Genomic DNA, 21,617 nt, shown 5'->3' with positions numbered 1-21,617 from the left:
TGCTTGTAACTTCCGAACAGCTTTATAAAACACCCACCAGGGCTAATTTCAACCAAACTTCAGGATACCCATGGGCTGTTTCATAAAGCTGTTCGTAAGTTAAGAGCGACTTTAAGAACGACTGGTGATCCTTTCTTGTGGTAAATGTTATATTCATTGGCGATGGTTAAGCATGTAAGACAGGATCACCAGTCGTTCTTAAAGTTGCTCTTAACTTACGAACAGCTTTATGAAACACCCACCAGGCCTGAGTGTTGCTTGTATGTATGCTCATAGATTAGTCTACAAGCTCAGACTCATATTTGACACTTTAACCAATAAGCCAGTTCATTCTTCCTTTCTGCGCATGATCAAAAGATTCTATGCATGATCAGAGGAAGGTCATTTGTACTGAAGTAACGTCCCTTTTTAAGAACAAAATCAACACCTGTGAAAATCTGGTGCAAAATCATTTACCACAAGACAGGCTTATCGGCCATTGATTGTAGAAAAGATCAACCTTTTATGACGGCCTCAAAGATAAATATTTAGTCTAGTCTTGGCCTCGACATTTCAGCCTTGCTCACAACATTGACATCTCAATTTATGCAATCACACTAAATAAGGAATCCAAGACAGTTTATTTTTCTTCAGTTATTGTATTATTGATAAACTTTCAGTAAACCCTCGCCACCAATTTGATGGAAGATGATTCGATTAGTTTCAATATTCTATACCTTCAAAACCGAAGATAAAATTACGTTCAGCTGATACAGCTATTTGGGGGAAGCATTTCATGAAACATACAGTCAATGACTTTCACTGACTATCGTTACAAGCTACTGCAAATCCTCGCATCTTATTGGCTGGGAGGAAACCAGTCTGTGGAAATCACGGACTAAGCTCTTCAAGAAATGCTTCCCTGATTAAATATCACACATTGTAATGGAATCACACTTATTAATAAAGTCCTCAAAAACCTGCATCTAGTATGGAACAAATTGTACGGAACAAATTCAATTGTAACAGGAATATCTTTATAAGTAAACCCAACGCCCATATAAAAATGTGATTAAAAAGTAATGGTGAAGGATTCACCATATCAAGTTTCTACATTTGTAAACTCTTATCAACTAGGTTTAGTGTTCAGCCAAGATTTCCTCAGATTCAAACTATACAGGCTGATTGGTAGAATCACTAAAAAGTAATCAATCCCTGAAATCAATCATCTTTGTACCATATACATCAAGATCAATCTACCAGTTCCAACTGGATATACAGTAATATAATAATAAATTGATCTTCTATATTTAACTATAATAAAATCAAGAAATGAAGTTGAAGAAATTTTCGGAGCATTACACGAAAAACAAGTGCTAATTACATATAAAGTCAAATTTTGCCTAAATTAAAGAGATTTCTGTGGATCCAAGAGAAATTGACTTGGGCAGATTCACCAATGTGTCGCAACAATGGTATAATTCATATTTTCATGAGTAACAATATAGCTGTTACATATTCCACTCCACTATCACAGATAGTTTGTCAGTAGATGGCAAGGCATTCATTCACAGACTGCACACAATCATTAACTATCATCATGCCAAGCTCCAGGTTTCTGGCACTTAAAATTCATATTAAGTCAACCCTTTTTGTTTAATATACATAAATTGGCACAAACAATGTTGCATAATAAATTTTGTTCTTATATACACACAAATATACATATACTACGTACAATCAAACCTAGCCAACACACCATGTTCATATTGCACAGACTGTCAAAGTTCTTTGGCAATCAATTGAAGTGTGCATTGTTATCTCACTATATGATGGAGCTCAAAATCTTATTTTGGTTAGGGCCCGTCATAAGCCTAGCTTGTCTCTGGGTCCTGAATAACATTTATGTTATTATATAAACTTATGTAAATGTATCTTAAGAGTGATCCATGTATATGGTATATGTTTGGTTAGAATAAATTCATTCATTACTTTGTAGTACAAATTAAATACCAATTATCAAGACTAACTTGAACCTGTGATTACATGCAACTTGGTAAAACAGTGACCCAGTCCTGTCCGTTGAGTCCCTTTATCTCCTATGAGAAAGGATACAGACAATGGGTGATTTCAAGTATGGTGCTCAAATCTGGTGTGGTAACAAAACCAACACTAGCCACAACACCAGACTAGAAATGAGACAGGTGTTGGAATGACCTCAGAAAATATGATGCATTTCCAGCACTTTGTGTTGAGTGCTGGTGTTGAATGACTTCTGCTGAACTGAGAAGCATGTAATGTGCGCTATCAGTAACACATTCGAGCTATATAGTTTTTTTTAACCAAGCTTGGTGTAGGAATTCTGTTAACAGCAGCCTTTTTCATGCTCTTAACACCAACACCGTACTTGAAATCACTCAATGTGGTGTTTATTGGGGGGTAATTCATGCATCATTTCCAGAGCACAGATCATGGGATCTTTAAAAACGGGTGATCTTAATGAACAGGTGGTTGCTAAAAAGTATTTTATCCTCACATGGTGAGCAATTATGCAAATATTGCATTCATCTATTATAATTATATTCATATATTTACATAAGTATCTCATCAAAATATATATACACACCTGAAAAGATATTCCTAAAAAATACCTTACTATTGCAAAGTATAAAATTTGCGGCTCAATTGAATAATTATGGCCTTAAGGACTTTTTGGAAAAAAAAGTTGAAAAAAAAATGCTACCTGCATGCAAACCATTCATAAAAATACTGCTTTTGTTTGAAAATGTTAATTTATGCATCCTTTGAAAAGTTTGATCAATAAAATGCTACCAAGTTTCACTGGTTATTTGCAATTTCCCTCAATTGATAAGTGAACCCCAAATACCAAGAATTCTGGAATATAATTTCCTTGTAGCTACATGTATAAAGTAAATTTTCTTGCATATTGCCATCATCATTTTTGTATTCATTGCACCATTTTGTATGGGCAAGTCATAAACAAGTTTCAGGAATGTAATCTTGTGTTTGCATCTGTAAGATGCAGTAACATATTTAAATTAATTCAATTTGTTTGTGTGTGCCAAGTCATAAATACACGTCAAAATTTTAACCTCAAAAGTACCTTTTGAGCAACTTATTTTTTCTTGAATACATATGTACTTCATTCATCAAACAGAGGTAAAATATACACCCTGTTTGTAATACTATCTATAAAGAAAAATGATTGAGTACCAATATATAGTAGTACACATAAATAAAAAACATTCATTGGGTGGAATTGTGATAAAAAACTATTTTAGCCACAGACTACACAAGAATTTTAGACCATACTTCTATAGAGTGCTGGGTTACATATTACTTCCTACATATTCCATAAAATTCATTGTACATTCATCATATTCTTCTCAATTCAAAACATAGGTAATTTGGGGGATAAATTTCCAGTGCAGTTGACAAATGGCACTCCATAAAGTATGGTCCATGTTAAACTTGTGATAACTGAACCATGGCAGAGATAGCATCAAGTTTTGATTTACATCTATGTATAAATTTGATCTTTATATGTACACTATACACTGAAGAAGGAATTTTATAAACATACATGTAGCATACACCAATATCAACCTATTAAAGTATTATGCGAGGGGAGGGGTTAGAGGGGGTCTTGGCTTTGGTTTCTGCATTTCTATACTAAATCATTAGATATTTACCCCACCCCCCTAAAAAAAAATCAAGTATCATCTCAACCCCAGTTTTCATTATTATTGTGGATGTGAATGACTACAAATGAAAAATAGCTTAAATTATACCTTTTTTACAAAGTACATAAAAAACTGAAGAAAAAAAAGTTGAAATCAGCTAGAGAGTTGAAGTCTCAGTCTCTCACACCCCTTAAATAAATATGATCTTTTTCCTCATTCTTATGGTTGAATTTTCAAGACTTGAATACTGTCAGAACATAATGTTAACGAACAAACTTAAAAATATGCTGCTTGCACTGTAAACGTAACGATGCAGCTTTTGAATACATGTGGACCTTTAAAAACATTTGAGGAAGATGTTTCTTTCTATGGGGATGAGAATAGAAATAATGCAGTATGCTGTGCTGGACTCTGTGACAATAAAGCTTGGCCATGGACAGAGGGGCTTATTTCTATGATTGATTGCATTGCTTGTGTATGATCAATCGCAAATATCAGCCCCCCCCCCCCCCGATCATCGCTCAGATTCATGAAACAGGGACCTTGACTATCTGTAGCACAAAGCTAGGTAGTCGATCGTACAACAAGTTTTCAAGATTGATGCATGGAGAACAATGTACAATCAATCACGAATCCTACTGAAGTGTAATTGAGGCGTGCTTCAAATAGAATTCGATATGTCCACTTCATTTGCTCATCATTCCTGAGCATTCATGTCAGAGATGAATTTCGCTATTGTGACACCAACCATGGAAACCTTGATTTTGATTGGCCAATGAGCCATGTTACCACAGTGATTACCATAATTTCATTTTAAGTCCTTTGTGAAACTGGCCCCTGGTGTGACCAAAAGCTTCATCATAAAGGTCCGAATGCACACCAGACTATTTCACTATCAGTACATTTTGCATTGCCATCGTATTTCTGCTACAAGTTGCACTGAATTGTTCCCACTTCTGCAAAACAAATCACATTGCATCGTTCTAATGTTCCCCAGACACAAGAGAGGTTTGTTCTTCTGTAGAGCTCCTCGATGATGCCCGTCTCTTCTCTTCAATCAGACGGATGTTTCTCAGCTCTTTCTCTTCCTTGTCCTTGTTCCTCTTCTGAAATCTGATCCTGTAAACAGGATAAAACAGAGAATAATCAGTCAGAAATCCAAAGTTTCAAATCCCTTTGTCCCCGTTAAAATGGCCAGATTCTCCTTACTCTCACTCTACCCCTCCCTCCCTGTATGATTCAGTGGGGCTTAGAAGCCCCTTTCCCCCAAGATCTTGGCTGTCAACCATTGACCAGTGTGATCTGTAACAAGATACCAGTAACAAGACCAGGTAATGGTCTGTAATTGATTTAAGGAAAAAAAAAAAAATGTCAAGGGGGACTCCTACCCCATTCCAGCTCAGCTTAACAATTTTTATGATAGATTCACTTTAAATTCAAATTTCAACTTATTTAATTACCCCAATCCATCTCAGTTTAACAATATTTAGAATAGATTCAATTTAAATTCAAATTTCAAATGTTTGATCTTGACTTATCTTTGAAATACACAATCAAATTTAAACTCAATTTGAGAGTGATTTTGAATCAATCTTATATCTTTGGTAATGGTTGTAGTCCTGTGATATAGAAGGTCTGGGCCCCAGTTAAATAAAGCTTAGTAATTGATAACGGTGCATATTTTTCGATTGATCATACACAATAGTCAATGAAATCAATTATAGAAATCAACCCTATGATCGATTGCTAGGTTTTATGATAGAGGGCCCTGATCTTTACCTGTTTGAAATGATCCTCTCAACGATCTTAGAAGCAGACATGTTATTCCCAGAATCAACAAGCTGTAAGATACCTCTCTTCTTGGGTTCCTGGTAAATGGGAAATAAAAAGCATTAGATTGAACCTTACATTAATCAAAATTAAATCTTTGTGGACAAAACATTTTCTACATCACAATGGCTCTTTCTCCATCATGTATATTATTTTCCCTAAAATTATATTTTGTCACAGGGGTCAGAGGGGATGGGGTAACCGAAGAAGACATGGAAGAAGAATGTGGCAGAGGAGAGTTGGAGGGTTGAGGGAGGAGGATGCACCAAATTATAGAGTAAAGTGGAGGGTAAGTGTGAAGAGAATCCGTCCACGCCCATAGTTGGGGACTAAAACCAAATCAAAAACCTTGATGGCTCAAGTTGAGTTAATTTATTTAATGAAATACATGTAAGGCCTGGTGAAATAAAATTGTAATGCAACTCATATAATAATCAATGAATTTATTCTCCCTTTAAAGAGAAGACACAATCAGTTCCAAATCACAAGGTTGCTTTTAAATATGATGTGAAACAGCGTACACAGTCAAACCTGTAATAGGTGGTTATGGGAGTGTTCCCGGAAAATATCTGTAATCAATTGCAAGCTTTATTGATATATCAATTGTAACTACAGCAAAATTTATTTTTACTACTTGTTGCAGGAACAAGATCAGCAATTGAGTGTCATTTGCAATTAATTGCTAGACTTGTTAGTGATTTTGGGACCCTATTAACTGAATGAAAGGTTCTTGCAATCGATTGCAAGTCTCTGGCAACACCCGTTAGTGGCCACCTATCTGGAGTGAAAACCTGCCTTTTGTAGCCACCAAAAGTGTCTCCCATTCAAAAGGTATGTACTATAGCACCTGTAAGCATGTATGACAATGCATATGTAGGTATGCAATTTGCTGATCCTGCTCTGTCATGTATAGCTATTAAAAACCACACAGGGCCTTGTTGAGACACGTCCCACTTAATCTGGGGAAAATTTCATGAAAAGTTCGGTCAGTGACTTTCAATGACTAGTCTGGTCTCAAGCCAATCAGATGCAAGGATTTGCAGTAGCTTATAACAAAAGTCTGTGAAAATCACTGAATATTTGTTTCATGGAATGCTCCCCTGTTTATTACAAACCTCATACGGGTCCGAACCATCTGCCCCCAGATGGATTTCTGTTTTCCCCTGAACGACAACATCCACATCAAAATGATCCAACAACTCAGATGTCACTCTGTAGGGGGCGCCGATCACGACCTCATCAACGTACTGTGCATTTAAATAAATAAATAAGATCATCATTGATAGAAATAGTGCATTTTCGCAACTCTGAACCTAAACAGCTTGAAAGAAGTACTTCAAGCTCTATTGGATCAATTACAGGAAAAACAAGGTTGAAATTATACTAGATAACATTGCTTGTAAAGACAGAAACTGAAATTCTTAAATTTTTTTCTTAAAACATTGATATAGTTAATGTTACCCAGAGGGGGGGGGTACATGAATTATAACATGAGACCTATGTGCCGTGCCAACTCGAAAATAGGGGGCTCTGGAATTAAACCTTGGTCTCTGGAACGGCTCTTGGACCAACCTGGAAGTAACTATTAATATCACTAAACAAATAACACACAGTTCCTTGCATTAGACTAAAACGGGAGTAAAAAGCACGTCTTACCCGGCATGCTAGCACACTGAGCGTCCTTTCATGCAAGTTCATGATGGGATAGTTGCTGCCATGGTAACGGTTGACCTCCTACAACAGAAAACACATAAGTTATGAAACAAAATATTTCATTTTTTTGAAATACATGTAAATCTTACAAGCAAATTAAGCTTATGAATGGTAGAAGGGTAGGAATTGTTTCAATTTTTCAAGGTGCTACTTTTTTTTTGTTTTTAGTAACATTGGAATGATCGCTGAATATTAAGGACTTTTTCTTTTATTTCAAGTTTTTGTTTTTTGTTCAACAAGCAATTCTGTATTAAATGTTATTATTATCATTCTGTTGTATGTAGAATATTGATATTCAAAGCAGATCTTGGGGCAACTTTCACAAAACATGGTCGCCCCAAGGTATTCCATTTTGGTAATATGGTGGTGGTGATTTGGGCCATCATTAGGGCTAAATCGTCTGTCCCTGTGAGTAAACAATGGCTTAACCCCCCCATCTTAGTCTGATCACAATCCCATAACACAAGGTTTGCCAATGAATTGTACGCTTGATTTTCATGATCGATTTAGTCAATGCAATCAATCGTTAAACAATGTTCTAGGATCATTGCTAAGCTTTGTGTCATGGGCACCAGAACGTTCTGACACCACTGTTGCTGATGCCAAAGCAATATATGAGTGGCATTGAATAATGTAGACCCTGGGGACTATATACTGACTATGCTGGGATTAAATCAAATTGTAAGTGGTTTGTTTACCTGGTCGCCATGCAGACCAACAATGATGTAGTTTCCTAGTTTGCTGGCTTGCTCCAGAAAATCTATGTGACCAACATCTGAGAGTACATCAACCAGTCAAGGAAAGCAATCAAAAGTATATTTAAAAGTCCTTAAAAATGCATACAAAATCTGCAATTTAGCTTTGAGAATTAGAGTAAGGGAGGATTTGCAAGTGACATCAAATAACATGCATATAGCACATACTTTGAGAGCAAGGCACTCAATCCTTGTGGAAGGGTTCCACTGCCTTTGTAGGGTTGTGGGAGCTCTGGGTTGCTTCATGCTCTCTGGTGCAATCTCAGCCTTACTTTGAAGTAGTTTACATGTTTAGTACTCACTATTTCAATATACAAATATTACAAGAATGTGTTGAATATGCACTTTTACACCATTCAAAAAAAATATCTTTTATCAGGATTAAGGTGGTGATTGGGCGGGATTTGCAGACATTTTTCAGGAGCCTTACAATGGAATCAGGAGGGTTGGTATATTTGGTACACCATTCCTTGGCTTGATTAACAAACCTCAAAACTTTTTCACAAGTTGATATTCTTTCATATTGACTTTCTAAGGCAAATAACAGTAGTGTTGACAATAAAAAAAATGAAACCTAATAGAAACCCAACAAGATGACTATTAAGTGTTTTCATGTATAAATGTGACATGCCATGCTTGTGGAAAATGAGGTTCAAATCATGGTTTATAGATGTACATGTACCATCTCAATTCATCACATGACTGCGTGTGAGCGAAAACAAGTGTAGAGTGGACGAATGTTCAAAGATACACCTCACAAAATCAGTCATAAACAAGAAAACTCAAATCATATCAAACAGGCAGAAGCACCAAATAAGAAGAACCTAAAATCCAGTGATGCTCTGATTTATTGGTCTGAATTCCAGACCTCACTAGGCATTGCTTTTACAAATAATGCATTCAAATATATTTAAAAATAGTGTCACATGATAAATTCAACCAATAGAGAAACAGAGAATGGAAGAACCCAGAAAAGTGGAAGAATCGATGGTAAAAGGTGAATCAATGGGGATGAAATAGGATGATATGAATGAAGAAGAATGTTCTGAATGTAAATGAGAAAAGGACAATAGAAACATGTGGAGCTGCATGGAGTTGGTATGGCAATGGAATGATGTGATGTAGAAACTAAGGAATGAGAGAAACAGGTGTGTGACAATGGTATAGAAATGGGAAGTGAACAGAAGTATGGAAAGCAAAGAGTGAAATAAACAATTAGATTAAACATGGCAAAATTCAACCCTTACACAAGCTTCCAAATAAATCCATACAAATAATGTTTACGATAACAAGTTGATTAAAGAATAATTGCCTAGAATGATAAAACAAAATGGATCATCACTGAAATCTTAAAAGGATACGAAAGAGATCAAAAGCCCCAGGGCAGTAGACGATACGGTCACCAGGCGAGGGCTCCCTTCCTTCCGCAAACTGTATGATCTTGTTAGAAGTCTGTAGGAACTGTGATATTCCAGTGTATGGACTACTCATTGTTGAACACTGAATAAAGAAAAGAAAAACATCACATCAAAATCAAAATCAATAGATGGTAGGCCTTATCAAGGTATCCATAGTGGTCAAAGCACCGATGTAGAGGTTACACAGTATACATGGGCATACGTCCTAAAGAGGGACACCCTAACTCACCATTTTGGTGAGTGTGTCCCTGCCATACCACAACATGGTCAGAGTTCATTCTCCATAGATCATAAATGACCCCTGACTGTTAACCTTGAACATGTGAATTGGAACTTGTTGAAGATGATCAGTGATATTTGATTTCACTTATGTCCAAGTTTAGAATGAAATAAGTCCATACATTTTCAATGTTATGACATTTTAAAATCTTAACCTTGGTTAAGGTTCCAATGTTGATACCATAACAGGTCAAAGTTCATCAACTCTAAATGACCTTTAAGTTTAGAATTGATCATGTGACCTGAAATTCCCGCAAGATTATCAGTGATAGTTGATTACCGGTACCCTTATGTCCATACTTTCCATATACATGTACTTTTTAAGTTATGATCAACATTTCAAAAACTTAACCTTGATTAAGATTTCAATGTCGTAGCTGTCGAAAAAAGCGACATGCAGGTGAGACATAAATGTTGATAAATTTTGGACATTGTATTCCATATTTTGGGGGTTCGGTTTGCTGGTGTTGTAAATTATTCAAATATAGATACAAGTTGCTTTAAAATAATGTTAATCTATATTTCCCATGTCTTGTATTCAATGCAAAATAACCATACAACAACATTAGAGGATTTATATACCAAAATCACAATTTAACATTAAGACTATCACTGCTCAAATATGGTGATAATTTAAGATAGATTTAAATTTTTTGACCAAAAGTAGCCCTTTTCCTTGTTGATTAAAAGAGTAAAAGTAAATGAGCCAAGGAATAAAGTCAAAATAAAGTCAAAGACTACCAGAATGAGAAAAAGTATTTTGAATCAAAGTAAACAAACTCACTCAAAAAACTAATGAAAAATATGTGCAGAAGCTGCTGTGATAAAAAATTACTACCAATTAAAATGATAATCTAATATTTTCAATCTGGAAGCAAAAGAACATACAAGTTAATTTGCATGAGTCAACCAAAGTCAAGGCAATGTTTTTAGATAAGATAATTGAAAACATGTTGACTACTCCTGTGTGAAGTGGATACTCCTTGCATGAAGTTGAATTATTCCGAAGTGAAACAGATTTTCGTGGTCCAAAAATATCTGACTTGGGCAAAGTTAGCTGCAGTTGATGTTGGTGGATAGAGTATAAAGGATACATGTACAAATAGTGACAATGAGGAAATGGACGTAAACGATAGACACAAGGAAGCATAACTAACGAAATATAATATTTAGAGAATTTAGAAGAACGAAGAGAGAACTTTACATAGAAATGCTATACATGTACATGTAAAGGTGATAGGAAAGGAAACACAGATATAAGTGACTATGGGTTTATTTCACAATCGAAATGAAATGTATTCCCAAAACATGCCCTTACAATTTATAATAGTAATTTTGCTATGCTTGTATGTTCTTTCATTATTTTTCTAATTTTAGAAAAGATATTAAACTAGTAAAGGAATAAAGAAGTATGGGGAAATGAAGACTTTTAATAAACCCTTCTCCATTTCGGAGAACATACATGTAAGCTTTACATAACAAGTGGAGCGCCTCTGGCATTCTCACCTGCATTACGCAATTCAATATAGCAGCAGTGTTTGAAACAAATACGAAATAATCATCCCCAAAAAAATCATGTAATACCTCAATTGACCTGAATGATATTTGACCTTGATCATGTGACTTGAGAAAGATGAGCAGTGATACTGGATTACCCCTATGTAAATATGTCATGAACTGTATCCTTGAATTTTCAAAAGTTATGGTGGCAATTCAAGAATTACCTCCAACATGGCCAAAGTCTGTTGGCGTTAAAGGAACTTTGACCGAGGTCATGTGACCTGAAACTCGCACGGGATGTTCAGTGATACTTGATTACTGTTATGTTCAAGTTTTATGAACTAGATCCATGAACATTCTTAGTTACAATTAAATTCAACAATGTCCCCCAACATGGCCAAGTTCATTGACCCTAAATGACCTTTGACATTGGTCAAGTGACCTGAAACTCCAGCAGGATCTTCAGTAATAATTCATTACCCTTATGCCAAAGTTTCATGAACTATATCCATATACTTTCTAAGTTATGATGACATTTCAAAAACTTAACCTTCGGTTCAGATTTTGATGTTGATTCCTCAAACATGGTCTCAGTTCATTGACCCTAAATGACTTTTGACCTTGGTTATATGACCTGAAACTCACGCAGGATGTGAAGTATTTCTTGATTACCCTTGTGTCCGACTAGGTCATTCCTAAGTTATGATGTCATTTCAAAAACTTAACCTTACAAGTAGGTCATGGAGCTACACCGTGCTTATTAAGAGGTCAATGTTGACGCCGTCGCTGCCATCGGAAAAGCAGCGCCTATAGTCTCGCTCTGCTATGCAGGCGAGACAAATATGTCATATTTTCATTAACTACTATACTCTGGTTATTATACATATTTTAGCTCTACAACGAAAAGCATACATGTGCAGCTGGTATCATATAGCAATGAAATATATAGAGAGCTAGTAAATGAGACAGGATGAATCAATTTAAATTATTGAAATGAGAGCATTACAGTGCCAAGTATGAAAGAAGGCTAACACATAGCACCAGTGGACCTTAAACCCATGTGACTTTCTACAAATAGACAAAAAGAAATCGTGAATTTATCTCGCTATCAGTTTTACAAGACTTCCCGAAGGTTCAAAAGTATTGTGCAATTTACCAATCCATTCTTTAAGTTCTTCTTGTCAAAAGATTCCACTGAATTCTGGAATATATCATAACAAAAAGCAAACTCAAATAAAAAAGAAAAAAAATTATATTGGAAATTGCAACGGGTACAACAGATAACAGCAAAATACAACTGGCATACCGCACCTGTGCTAGTAATTAAAGCTATCTCTCTCTCTCAATGACAAATTGAATAAAAAATCATATTGAATGGGTGCACTGAGCTCAATGTGATGTGTTTAAAAGTGTCATATTATGTAACTTCAATAGCATTGGTACTTTTTAAAGAATGATACACAATTGCTAATCTAAATGATATCTAAATCAAATTAAAAAAAAATAAAACATGGGGTCTAGCAGTGTGAATTGTAAATGAAAGGAAATTATACAGGAGGCAAAAAGGGAAGTTTAAAATTAAAAACAAAGAGCAAATTTCAACTATTTTCAATGAAAATTAGAAGGGGCTAAGGATTCTTATATACTTACTGATGCCTGAAGTGTTTTAGATCTTGGACTAACATTGCCATCTGATTCTTCTTTCAGTTCACCACCCATGTGATGTGTCTTGGTCATCAAAAGCATTCTGAGAGGAAAAACGATATAAAGGATAATCCCTCAAATGTGCATGCCACCATTCCTATTCATTACTACATGTAGATTGAGTGTATGCCCTAAAACAGTTATGATGTGGAGGATATGAATTATTGTTAAAATACTGGATAAATTTTGTGATTTTTTACATGAATGTTCACTTCTCAAGCAAGAAAAGTGCTGATAATTATAGGATATAATCAGTGTTAGTATTTTTCTTAGCTTTTTTTTAATATATCAAATCACTAAATTTGTAAGAAAAGTGTTTCAATTACAACTTTAAAAAAACAGTATAGAAAGGATAGGAAGATAAAGAAAATCAAACCTCAACAATTAATAACAAACTCAATTCAATGACAAAATATTGAATATCCACACTACACTTTTGTATGAATGGAAGGTTAGATATTTGGATAAAATACCATTTCTTTCAAGTTGGTCTATATTTTGTTTCTAAATCACACTATATTTCTTGTTCTTAGACATATATATTGGGTATGTTTGAACTATCTGGACCATTATTAGTATAAAATATCATGTTCCTCTACATTTTGACAGATAGTTATATCTACATTTGATTTTCTTAAAGTATGAAAATTTCTGGTAATAATAAAATAACTGATCATTGCCAACATGACGAGTAAAAAAATGCATTAATTTTCATACCTGCCGACAATGTTTGTTGTTGAGACTCCAGCAGTCCTTTTGCATTCCCTACATACAGATGATAAAATGCCTTAAAATAACATGTTGATCAACACTATTTGATATACGTGAATGGTTTGGATCAAATATTTGATACGTTTACAATTATTCAAAAAAATAATAACATATTCGTAGACCTGTATTCTCAAAAGAGGTTTCAATTGTACCATGGTACAAAACCACAGTTTATGCTGATTTGTGTTCAATTGTCCATAATTCCACTTATACCATAGTTCACACTATTAAAAGTCCAATTATAAATATGCCCTTTGGGCAAAGGTGCCTAATTGAAGCTTAATAATAGAGGAAATCTGCATAGCCCATGGTTTTGTACCATGGTACAATTGAAACCTCTTTTGAGAATACAGACATAATAACGTTCAAATTCTGTTCTACCAGCAATAAACAATTCTGTATCCTTGTAATTAACCTGTTGGAAAATGGAATTATCTGTGACACCTACATGTATATATCACTGGGTAAAATGGACAAGGATTACCATCATTTTGAACAGAACACCTGTGATATTCTAAGCCAATTCAATTAAAATGTAAATGCATTTTTTTGGTCTTGCTGAATGAAAACATGGTTGGTAGTGCATAACTGATGGTATCATTTATTTTCATTCTGACAGATTTAATTGGATATTCCTCCATCATAAATTCAGTCACTGCATTTAGGCTTGTAGCTTTGAAAATTATGGTCGTTAAAAAGAGACATCAATTACATAATCTATCATGATATACTCCTTCACTTACTTCTTTCCTTACAATACACAATGGTTTTTTTTCAAATTTAAAAGGCATGCCCGAGGGTTTCCTATGAAGCAAAAACGAATGGTTCCAAGTAACCTTCATTTACATATTTTTTTTAACTAAGAAATAGTATCAAAGCAACATACTTGAAACGTTTGGCTTCTTTGACAATCCTATAACAGTCTTGACCATCAGAATCAAGGGTGATATCATCTAGAGATAATTAGAAATGAAAAAGATGATGGTTGTAGACAAAACAGGAATTTATGAAACATCAAAAAGTCAGCTGCACAAAATAAACACTTTATTGAAATGTACGATATTTTGCACTTGCTCCTGCCTTGTTTATTATGATCTTACTCATGATGGGAATTCTGGTTTCTTAACATTTTTTCTTAAATAAGTATGATAATACAGTATGCTCTTTTTTATATCACAGTAAGATGAGCTATTCCAACTCTACTTCAAGGAAGATTCTGGCTTCAAAAAACAAACTAGCAAATTATCAATGTACAAATTGACCATAACATACAATCAACCGTGAAAACTGATTGTACAATATAAGTTATTAAACTTTGCATTACGGATCCAAGGTTTAAACATAAAGGAGTGAACAATAGAAAAAGAGAAAATAAGAAACAAATTGAAAGAAAGTCAAGGAAGGCTCAATTATTCCACTATTTCCTTTCTTATTTTCAGATATTCAAGCCTTTTCTTCAATTTCTTTTGGGTTACTTCAAAATGCTGTCAAGTTGATTCATGAAACATTCCCCAGGAGGCCGTAGCACAAAACTTAGCAATGATCGTAGAAACACTTTCCTATGATTGATTCCATTGACTACAATACACAATCAATCGTGAAAATCAAGCATACGATTAATTGCTAACCTTTGTGTTACAGGCCCCAGATGTTAAAATGATACCCTTCTAACTTATGTTTGAGACATTATAACCCCAACCCCCTCCCCCTAAAAAACAAATACATGTATATCTCAGTAATGACTCATAATTCCTTGATATTTCCCTTAATTCAACGTTAATTAAAGCATACATGTAGCATACCAAGGGTAACTTGCACCACAAAATACACCTAAATCTGAATTTTCTGAAATGCTTTTAAAAATGAATACCTCCATGAACACAGAAGTCACACTCATGCTCGTCCAAAGTCTCCAGATGGGTGACATAGGGGGCGCCCTCTACTACTTCATCCACCCATTTGATAGCACGCACCATCTTGTAACGCTCCTGTTCATTCATCACAGGCGGGCCCTTGTGCTTGATGATGTCGGCTGCAAAAAAATTATGTTGTTTTCGTTTCAAAGCATTTAAATAATGATGACGAATGTTCTTTTTTGTTATGTGACACAGAACATTGATTTCATGTTCTTCCTTATATACATGAGAAAAGAGAAAACCATAGGTTTCATAGGTTTTGAAGTCTTTGAGTCAGAGATTTCCCTGCTCAGCAAACATGCCAGTCTTTCGTCATGGTTTACAAAGATATCGGAGTAGAATGCTTGTGGTATATCAGAGTTAAGCAAGTTTTCTATTGCATTGAGCATCAAATTGCACATTTTTTTTTAGAAATTAGATTTACCAAACAAATTATATTTTTCATTATAGTAGTGATTTAATTTGCCCGATAAAATATCAGTGGACACCAAAATGCATGAAAGACTTTATTGTAACCACTAGATGCTATAGCATAACAATGTTGGATAATTGTCAACAAAGTCGTGATGTATGAACATTTATGGCCAGTGTTCTAGCTAGACCCATTTTAGTGGTTGTCGCTATTTCTCGCATTGCAATTTTTTTCAAGGCGAGTAATAGAAGTATTAAAGCCAAAAGTGAAGGAACATCAATGTAATACCAATCTGACATTAGCAAATCTTTGAAAATAACCTAATATCAAATATAGAAATGTCTAATGTAAAGTATGCAAATTAAACATGAAAATCATCATTCAGTGTGATATTAATAAATGATTATTTCATTACTTGGGATGATTCCCATAGATAACACATCAAATCCCATTGGAGAGCTAATACCCCTTTCATAAACCCAATTATACGGCTAATAGCAGCATAATTTGGTCGTAAAATTGGAGGAGGACCAGAGTTATCCGCATTATTTTGATGCTGCTATTAACCGCATAATAGCAGCATCGGGACAAGATTTTGAGTTTATGAACGCATTTCCAAATAATGCGGATAATTGCCATGGTGCGGTCACCCTTTTCCAACACAACCGCATCGGAGGGGGCGTATCCAGTTGTCATGACGATTATCCGCTTTTTTCAGGACGGGCGCTCGTAAAAATAATGCGGCTTATTTTCGGAGTTTGTGAACGCGAGTTTTATTGAATTATCCGCATTACTCTTAGGCGGCTAATTGGAAGATGGGTTTATGAAAAGGGTATAAGTTTTCACAAGCATATCTTTCCATAAATGGCTCCATACACATCAACTACCCCTCCCTGTATTAACCACACATTCTGAGGCATTGAGGCTTTTTAGCCATATTGTATACAGTATTCTACACATAAAAAGATAACCTCTCAATCTTTATAATGTAGCTCTCCTATGAGATAATGAAAGCAGTAACACTTACCATCTGAATGGACACCAACAATGAGATAATCCCCCATCAGCTTGGCCTGGCGGAGAGAGTTTGCATGACCAAAGTGAACCATATCATAGCTACACGTAGAAAGAAAGGATATAAACAGAGTGTAAAGACAAGAACAATCTACCATTCTGCCACTGGGAGGGCACTTGAAAATGGATTAAATCAAAATGTACAGGGAGAATTTTTGCTGTGAAAAGTTGATAAAAAGCAAATCAAAAAGATTTATGCCCATTCCATGGGTGCATTTTGAAATTTACACACAAAAAATATAATAAAAAGGGGGCACTAAAAACGCCTCCTAAGCAAGAATGAACTTTACAGTATACAATATTATATCAAAAGATATTGCATAGAATCTACTTCAGCTTCAATTTGTATTTTTGTTGATGTTCATAATGAAAAGAATTTAAAAATAAATCTGGCAAGCAATGATCTGTTACCACAGTGATATTTTTTGTCCTTTCACTTTTTTACAGCACATGAAGTGATTTCAGTAAAGGGTCTTATATCCTTGTGCTTTGTGATCATGACTAGATAGAATTAAGATTTGCCTCATACCCAAATGGAACCAAAGACTGCTTCCAATTCATTATAGAGTTCATACCCTCACACAAATATTTGATGTTCTGATTACTAGTACTAAATAATGTTAATTTTTATAGTTCTCTTTCTTAGAATTCTCCAACAATATTTTTGCCTTATTTGTAACTAAAACTTAAGAGTTATTAACTTTTAAATTCAAATCCATTTTTTAACATCCAGATTTGTCACTGTTTATACTGTATTAAAGCCAATGAGTCCTCATTCTATAACTAGCAAGTTGAATAGAAATATCTCTGTCAAAGGGTCAGTTGAAAATAGTTTCTATTATTCCAGAGATCATTCCAACATGTGAGAATATAATTTTGTTAAAAAAAAGAATGATTTGATTTAAATCATTCATTTCTATATATGTGTAATGTAAGTGACATCTGTTGAAAGACTTTTTTGTGAAAGTAGACACAAAGTTTATAACATAGATTTGAAAACAATTTTTTTCAAACAATATTATTTAATTATAAATGTAAGCCACTTTATATTTATCTTAATAAATGACTATGAAAAAATAGATGCTATTCTTCAAATCTACATCACAAAATGTATATCAAAGTGATTTTCAAAGTATTATCTCACTTTATGTGTTCTTAATCTTCTTATCGATAGACCAGTTTATCAACAAAGAACTTTGATCAACATGCCATCAAATCTACCATTTACAAAAGTCTATTAGTTGTTATGATCAAGGACATTAAACAAAAACAGTGCTAAAGATACATACTCATGCCAAGAAGTGGTATGATTCCAGTCTGACCTTGACTTTCAGCCATTAATTAAACTACGTCTTCATTTTTCCTCTTTTTTTACTCATTAAAATCGGAAGGAAAAAATTACTTAGATCTAATCCAATCAGGCAAAGGATCTTTTCAGGTTTTGATGAAAAGGGGACATATCTCGATCTATCAAGTATCATGAATATTCATAATTCACAATATGAGCTTCCGCACAGCCGGAGGACGAATATGGAGTGAAATTAGAATGAAAAGTAGGAAGATTCAGTTTTTTATTCTTTTTAAAATCATGTTGGTGCACGAGTTTTTATTTTCCCCCAATAAAATCCCACCTTTCTCACTCAGAGTATCAGGGCGAGTTCACCACCTTGATGTTTGGGTAGGTGTAGCGTAGTGTAGTAAAGACCAAAAGCTTCAGTCTCTGTTATGTTGGTTGTTCAGTTGAACCCCGTTGGCTTCACTCACCAAATACAGAGACCGAAGTTCTAGCGCGATCTGTACAGGGGACTCCATGGCCATATGTTTATGTACTAAGTTCATATGAAACTGGGAAGTGAAGTTGCGTGACAGCCGAGGTAAGTCACTGTTTTTGTTCCTTTTAACTTATTTTTTCCCCGATTTTTGGCAATCAATGCCAAGATGGAATCTTAATTTGCATTTCGGTCGTGTTAATTTTCAAAAGTTAGATTCATTAAAGACAAAAATTGAAGAGCCCCGATGTGGGGATTTTGCATTGTACATGTAAGTCCCTGGCCTAGGCTAATGCCAATGGTGGCTGCACGATAGTAGGCAGTGCAGCGTGGCCAGTGAAAAAAATCCAATTATGCCAGAGGAGCAGCGAATTTATGCTAAATCGCGAAAAATTATGCCAAACCGTTTTGGACCCTAGGATTTTCCACAGGGGGGGGGGGGCAAAACCGTCCGCCCAAAAACTTAGAAAAGCAAAAAAAAAAAAGGGTCTTCAATCACAAATGAAGGGTTTCGTACCAGAAAAAAAATTGACAAGAAAAAAAAAGTCTTCAATCTTCAAATACATCAAAATTAGGCTAAATATGCTATTACTATGCAAGATTCTGTGCTTTAAAAAGTCTCATTATGCCCCAAATTAATATGCTGAAAGGGTTGAAATTATGCCAGAAAAAAGTCTAATTATGCCAGAATTATGCTGAAACTGAAAGGGGCATAATTATGCCAGTTCTGGCAAAGTTGATACTCGATAGCAAGCCGTCTATGTAAGAGGAGAAATTAAAAAAAAAATTAAAAATTAAAAAAACTCGAAACTGACGGCCATGGACGGCTGCCAGCTGTCTAAGTGTAGTAGCACTAGTAGTGTAGTGTAACCCAGGGGCCCGTTTCTCAACACCTGGACAAGTTAGTCATATCTTTATCCACAAACCACGGAGTTAGTTCCAATCTTACTAAACCTGTTTCACGAAAGGCTTCCTAACTAAAATACCTTGATATCGATACTATCGGTAAAAAGAGCAGACGAGACGTAGCGTTAGTCACAAAATAGCATAATTTTCAAAATGAAAAATTATGACAAAATTGTAAATATTGTGATGAATTGGGAATTAAATCTTTTAAAAATAATAGCACAGGTAAATTATGCATCATACATACTTAGACCATGAAGACTGGGACATTCAATTGCTGAAAAATGGAATTATGAATAATTTATTTCATGACTAAAAAATCACATGTGGACGTTGAGATGGGTACCCCCGGGATATCCAATCTTAATAGTTTACGAAAGTAAAACCATAACGGTTTTATTTGTAAACTTATGATAATTATACAATGTTTTACGATTCCAAACATCATCGAAATATAGTTAACATTTTTTTAAATAAATCTTTGATACCGAAACTTACCATTTGACAAATCATATGCATAAATTAGAGATTATAATTTATCCAAATGTCAGTACGGTCTGAAATTGACAAATACAAGTCCAGTTATGGATGGCCAGGCGTGGTAGAATTTCTATCGATTAGGCCTAAATTATTTACTATTTCAAAATGAATGGTTTTGTGGCGTTTTACCAACAGTTTTCGTAGTTATTTTGTATTACAATGATCATTGAATGCATTATCCCACTTGTTTTGGAATGTAATTTCAACCTCTATGATTGATTACGTAAGATTATAATTTTCAAATTTCTCGGCACTTTTGCATGTCATAGTCTACCCATGTGATGCCACTACATCATCAAGAAAGAAGTTATGACAGGTACGGAGGTGTCACAAATATTTAGTGAGGTTGTTCAACTTGTTGTACCCGATCTTGGTAAAGATAGACCAAAAGCTTCGGTCTCTGTTTTGTTGGTTGTTCAGCTGAACTCCGTTGGCTTGACTCACCAAATACGAGGAGAAATAAAAAAAAAATGTTAAAAAACTCCTCTAAACAGACGGCTGCTAGCTGTCTAGGACTAGGTAAAGAGGGCTTCGTGAAACGGTTAGCGGACAAGTAGCTCACTATCTCCAATTTAGTCAAGAAGTTAGACTTATGACGGTGTTGAGAAACGGGCCCCAGGGAGCGTCGGACCGCGAAGTGGAGCCTAGTCAGCCTACAAGTTGAGGTACAGTCATGACAGTAGTACCTACCCGACCAGGCGGCCGGCGGGCCAGGCAGAGAACTGAAGCAAGTGGAAGCTACTCGCTACCGCTAGTGAAGCACCGGAGCTTGGGAGGCTGCAACGCCAGCCTCACGGGGCTCCGCCGCGGCGAAGATCCTTGGGCGTGTTAAGCTACGGATGCAGCGCTTTTTACTCACCATCCATCACACCACACCCTCACGTTTCTTCGTTGTCTCTTGGCCGGTATTTCATCTGATTCAAGAGCATGGTGACTGCCATTTCCATTTTGACTCATGGCGATGGATTTAATAATTTACTCTATTATATTTCGATTCGAAATAAGTACCTATCTGAGAACGGCTGACAAGATCACTGCATGCATGCAACAACACGGCACGCCCACATTTCGCGAGGTCGAGGGTCATGGGATAGGGTGATTTCTCGATTTGTTTATACAGTAGTATTAAATCTTCTGATAGGACACGTCTATTTTATCAGAGGTAGGTACTTATGAATTGAATAGAAGTAGCTTATTACTCATACAATTGTGTGCTATAAAGCCTTAATTTTGATAAATATAGATTATTTTACATGGTTTGTAGGAGTACGAACATTTGAAAATTCATATCTATTTTTTGAAAATCTTTATTTGTATTCGCGATTGAATATTATGTTCCCTTCAACC

At 35.2% G+C, this 21,617-nt stretch overlaps 1 protein-coding gene across 2 annotated transcripts; it reads right to left on the bottom strand.

Moving 5' to 3' along the window:
* Positions 1-3,288: 3,288 nt before the first annotated feature.
* LOC121422908 (ethanolamine-phosphate cytidylyltransferase-like) lies at positions 3,289-21,347 on the bottom strand. Of its 2 annotated transcripts, XM_041618147.1 has the most exons (13): positions 21,130-21,347; positions 17,009-17,097; positions 15,524-15,685; positions 14,540-14,606; positions 13,600-13,647; positions 12,829-12,925; positions 12,335-12,379; positions 9,343-9,481; positions 7,925-8,001; positions 7,170-7,247; positions 6,629-6,760; positions 5,463-5,551; positions 3,289-4,802 (listed from the first exon to the last, which is right to left on the bottom strand). In XM_041618147.1, the coding sequence occupies exons 1-13, from the start codon at positions 21,225-21,227 to the stop codon at positions 4,667-4,669; spliced, it is 1,257 nt and encodes a 418-aa protein (XP_041474081.1). In that variant the 5' UTR covers positions 21,228-21,347; the 3' UTR covers positions 3,289-4,666. The 2 variants fall into 2 exon arrangements, with proteins under 2 accessions (XP_041474081.1, XP_041474082.1); XM_041618148.1 differs by lacking the exon at positions 12,335-12,379 and having other exon boundaries at positions 21,130-21,346.
* Positions 21,348-21,617: the final 270 nt, after the last annotated feature.

The sequence above is a fragment of the Lytechinus variegatus genome, chromosome 10, assembly GCF_018143015.1.
Source record: "Lytechinus variegatus isolate NC3 chromosome 10, Lvar_3.0, whole genome shotgun sequence".
Lineage (NCBI taxonomy): Eukaryota > Metazoa > Echinodermata > Echinoidea > Temnopleuroida > Toxopneustidae > Lytechinus > Lytechinus variegatus.
The sequence above is the reverse complement of the archived record's forward strand: the minus strand, read 5'-3'. Positions and strand labels throughout refer to the sequence as shown.

Bases quoted from the DNA above. Each gene is read 5' to 3' on its own strand.
- LOC121422908 (XM_041618147.1), bottom strand. From the start codon at position 21,227: ATGAGTCAAAATGGAAATGGCAGTCACCATGCTCTTGAATCAGATGAA. The intron at 14,607-15,523 runs GTATTCATTTTT...AATTATCTCTAG, and splicing joins TGACTTCTGTGTTCATGGAG to ATGATATCACCCTTGATTCT. The intron at 5,552-6,628 runs GTTTGTAATAAA...CCCATTTACCAG, and splicing joins ATGGTTCGGACCCGTATGAG to GAACCCAAGAAGAGAGGTAT.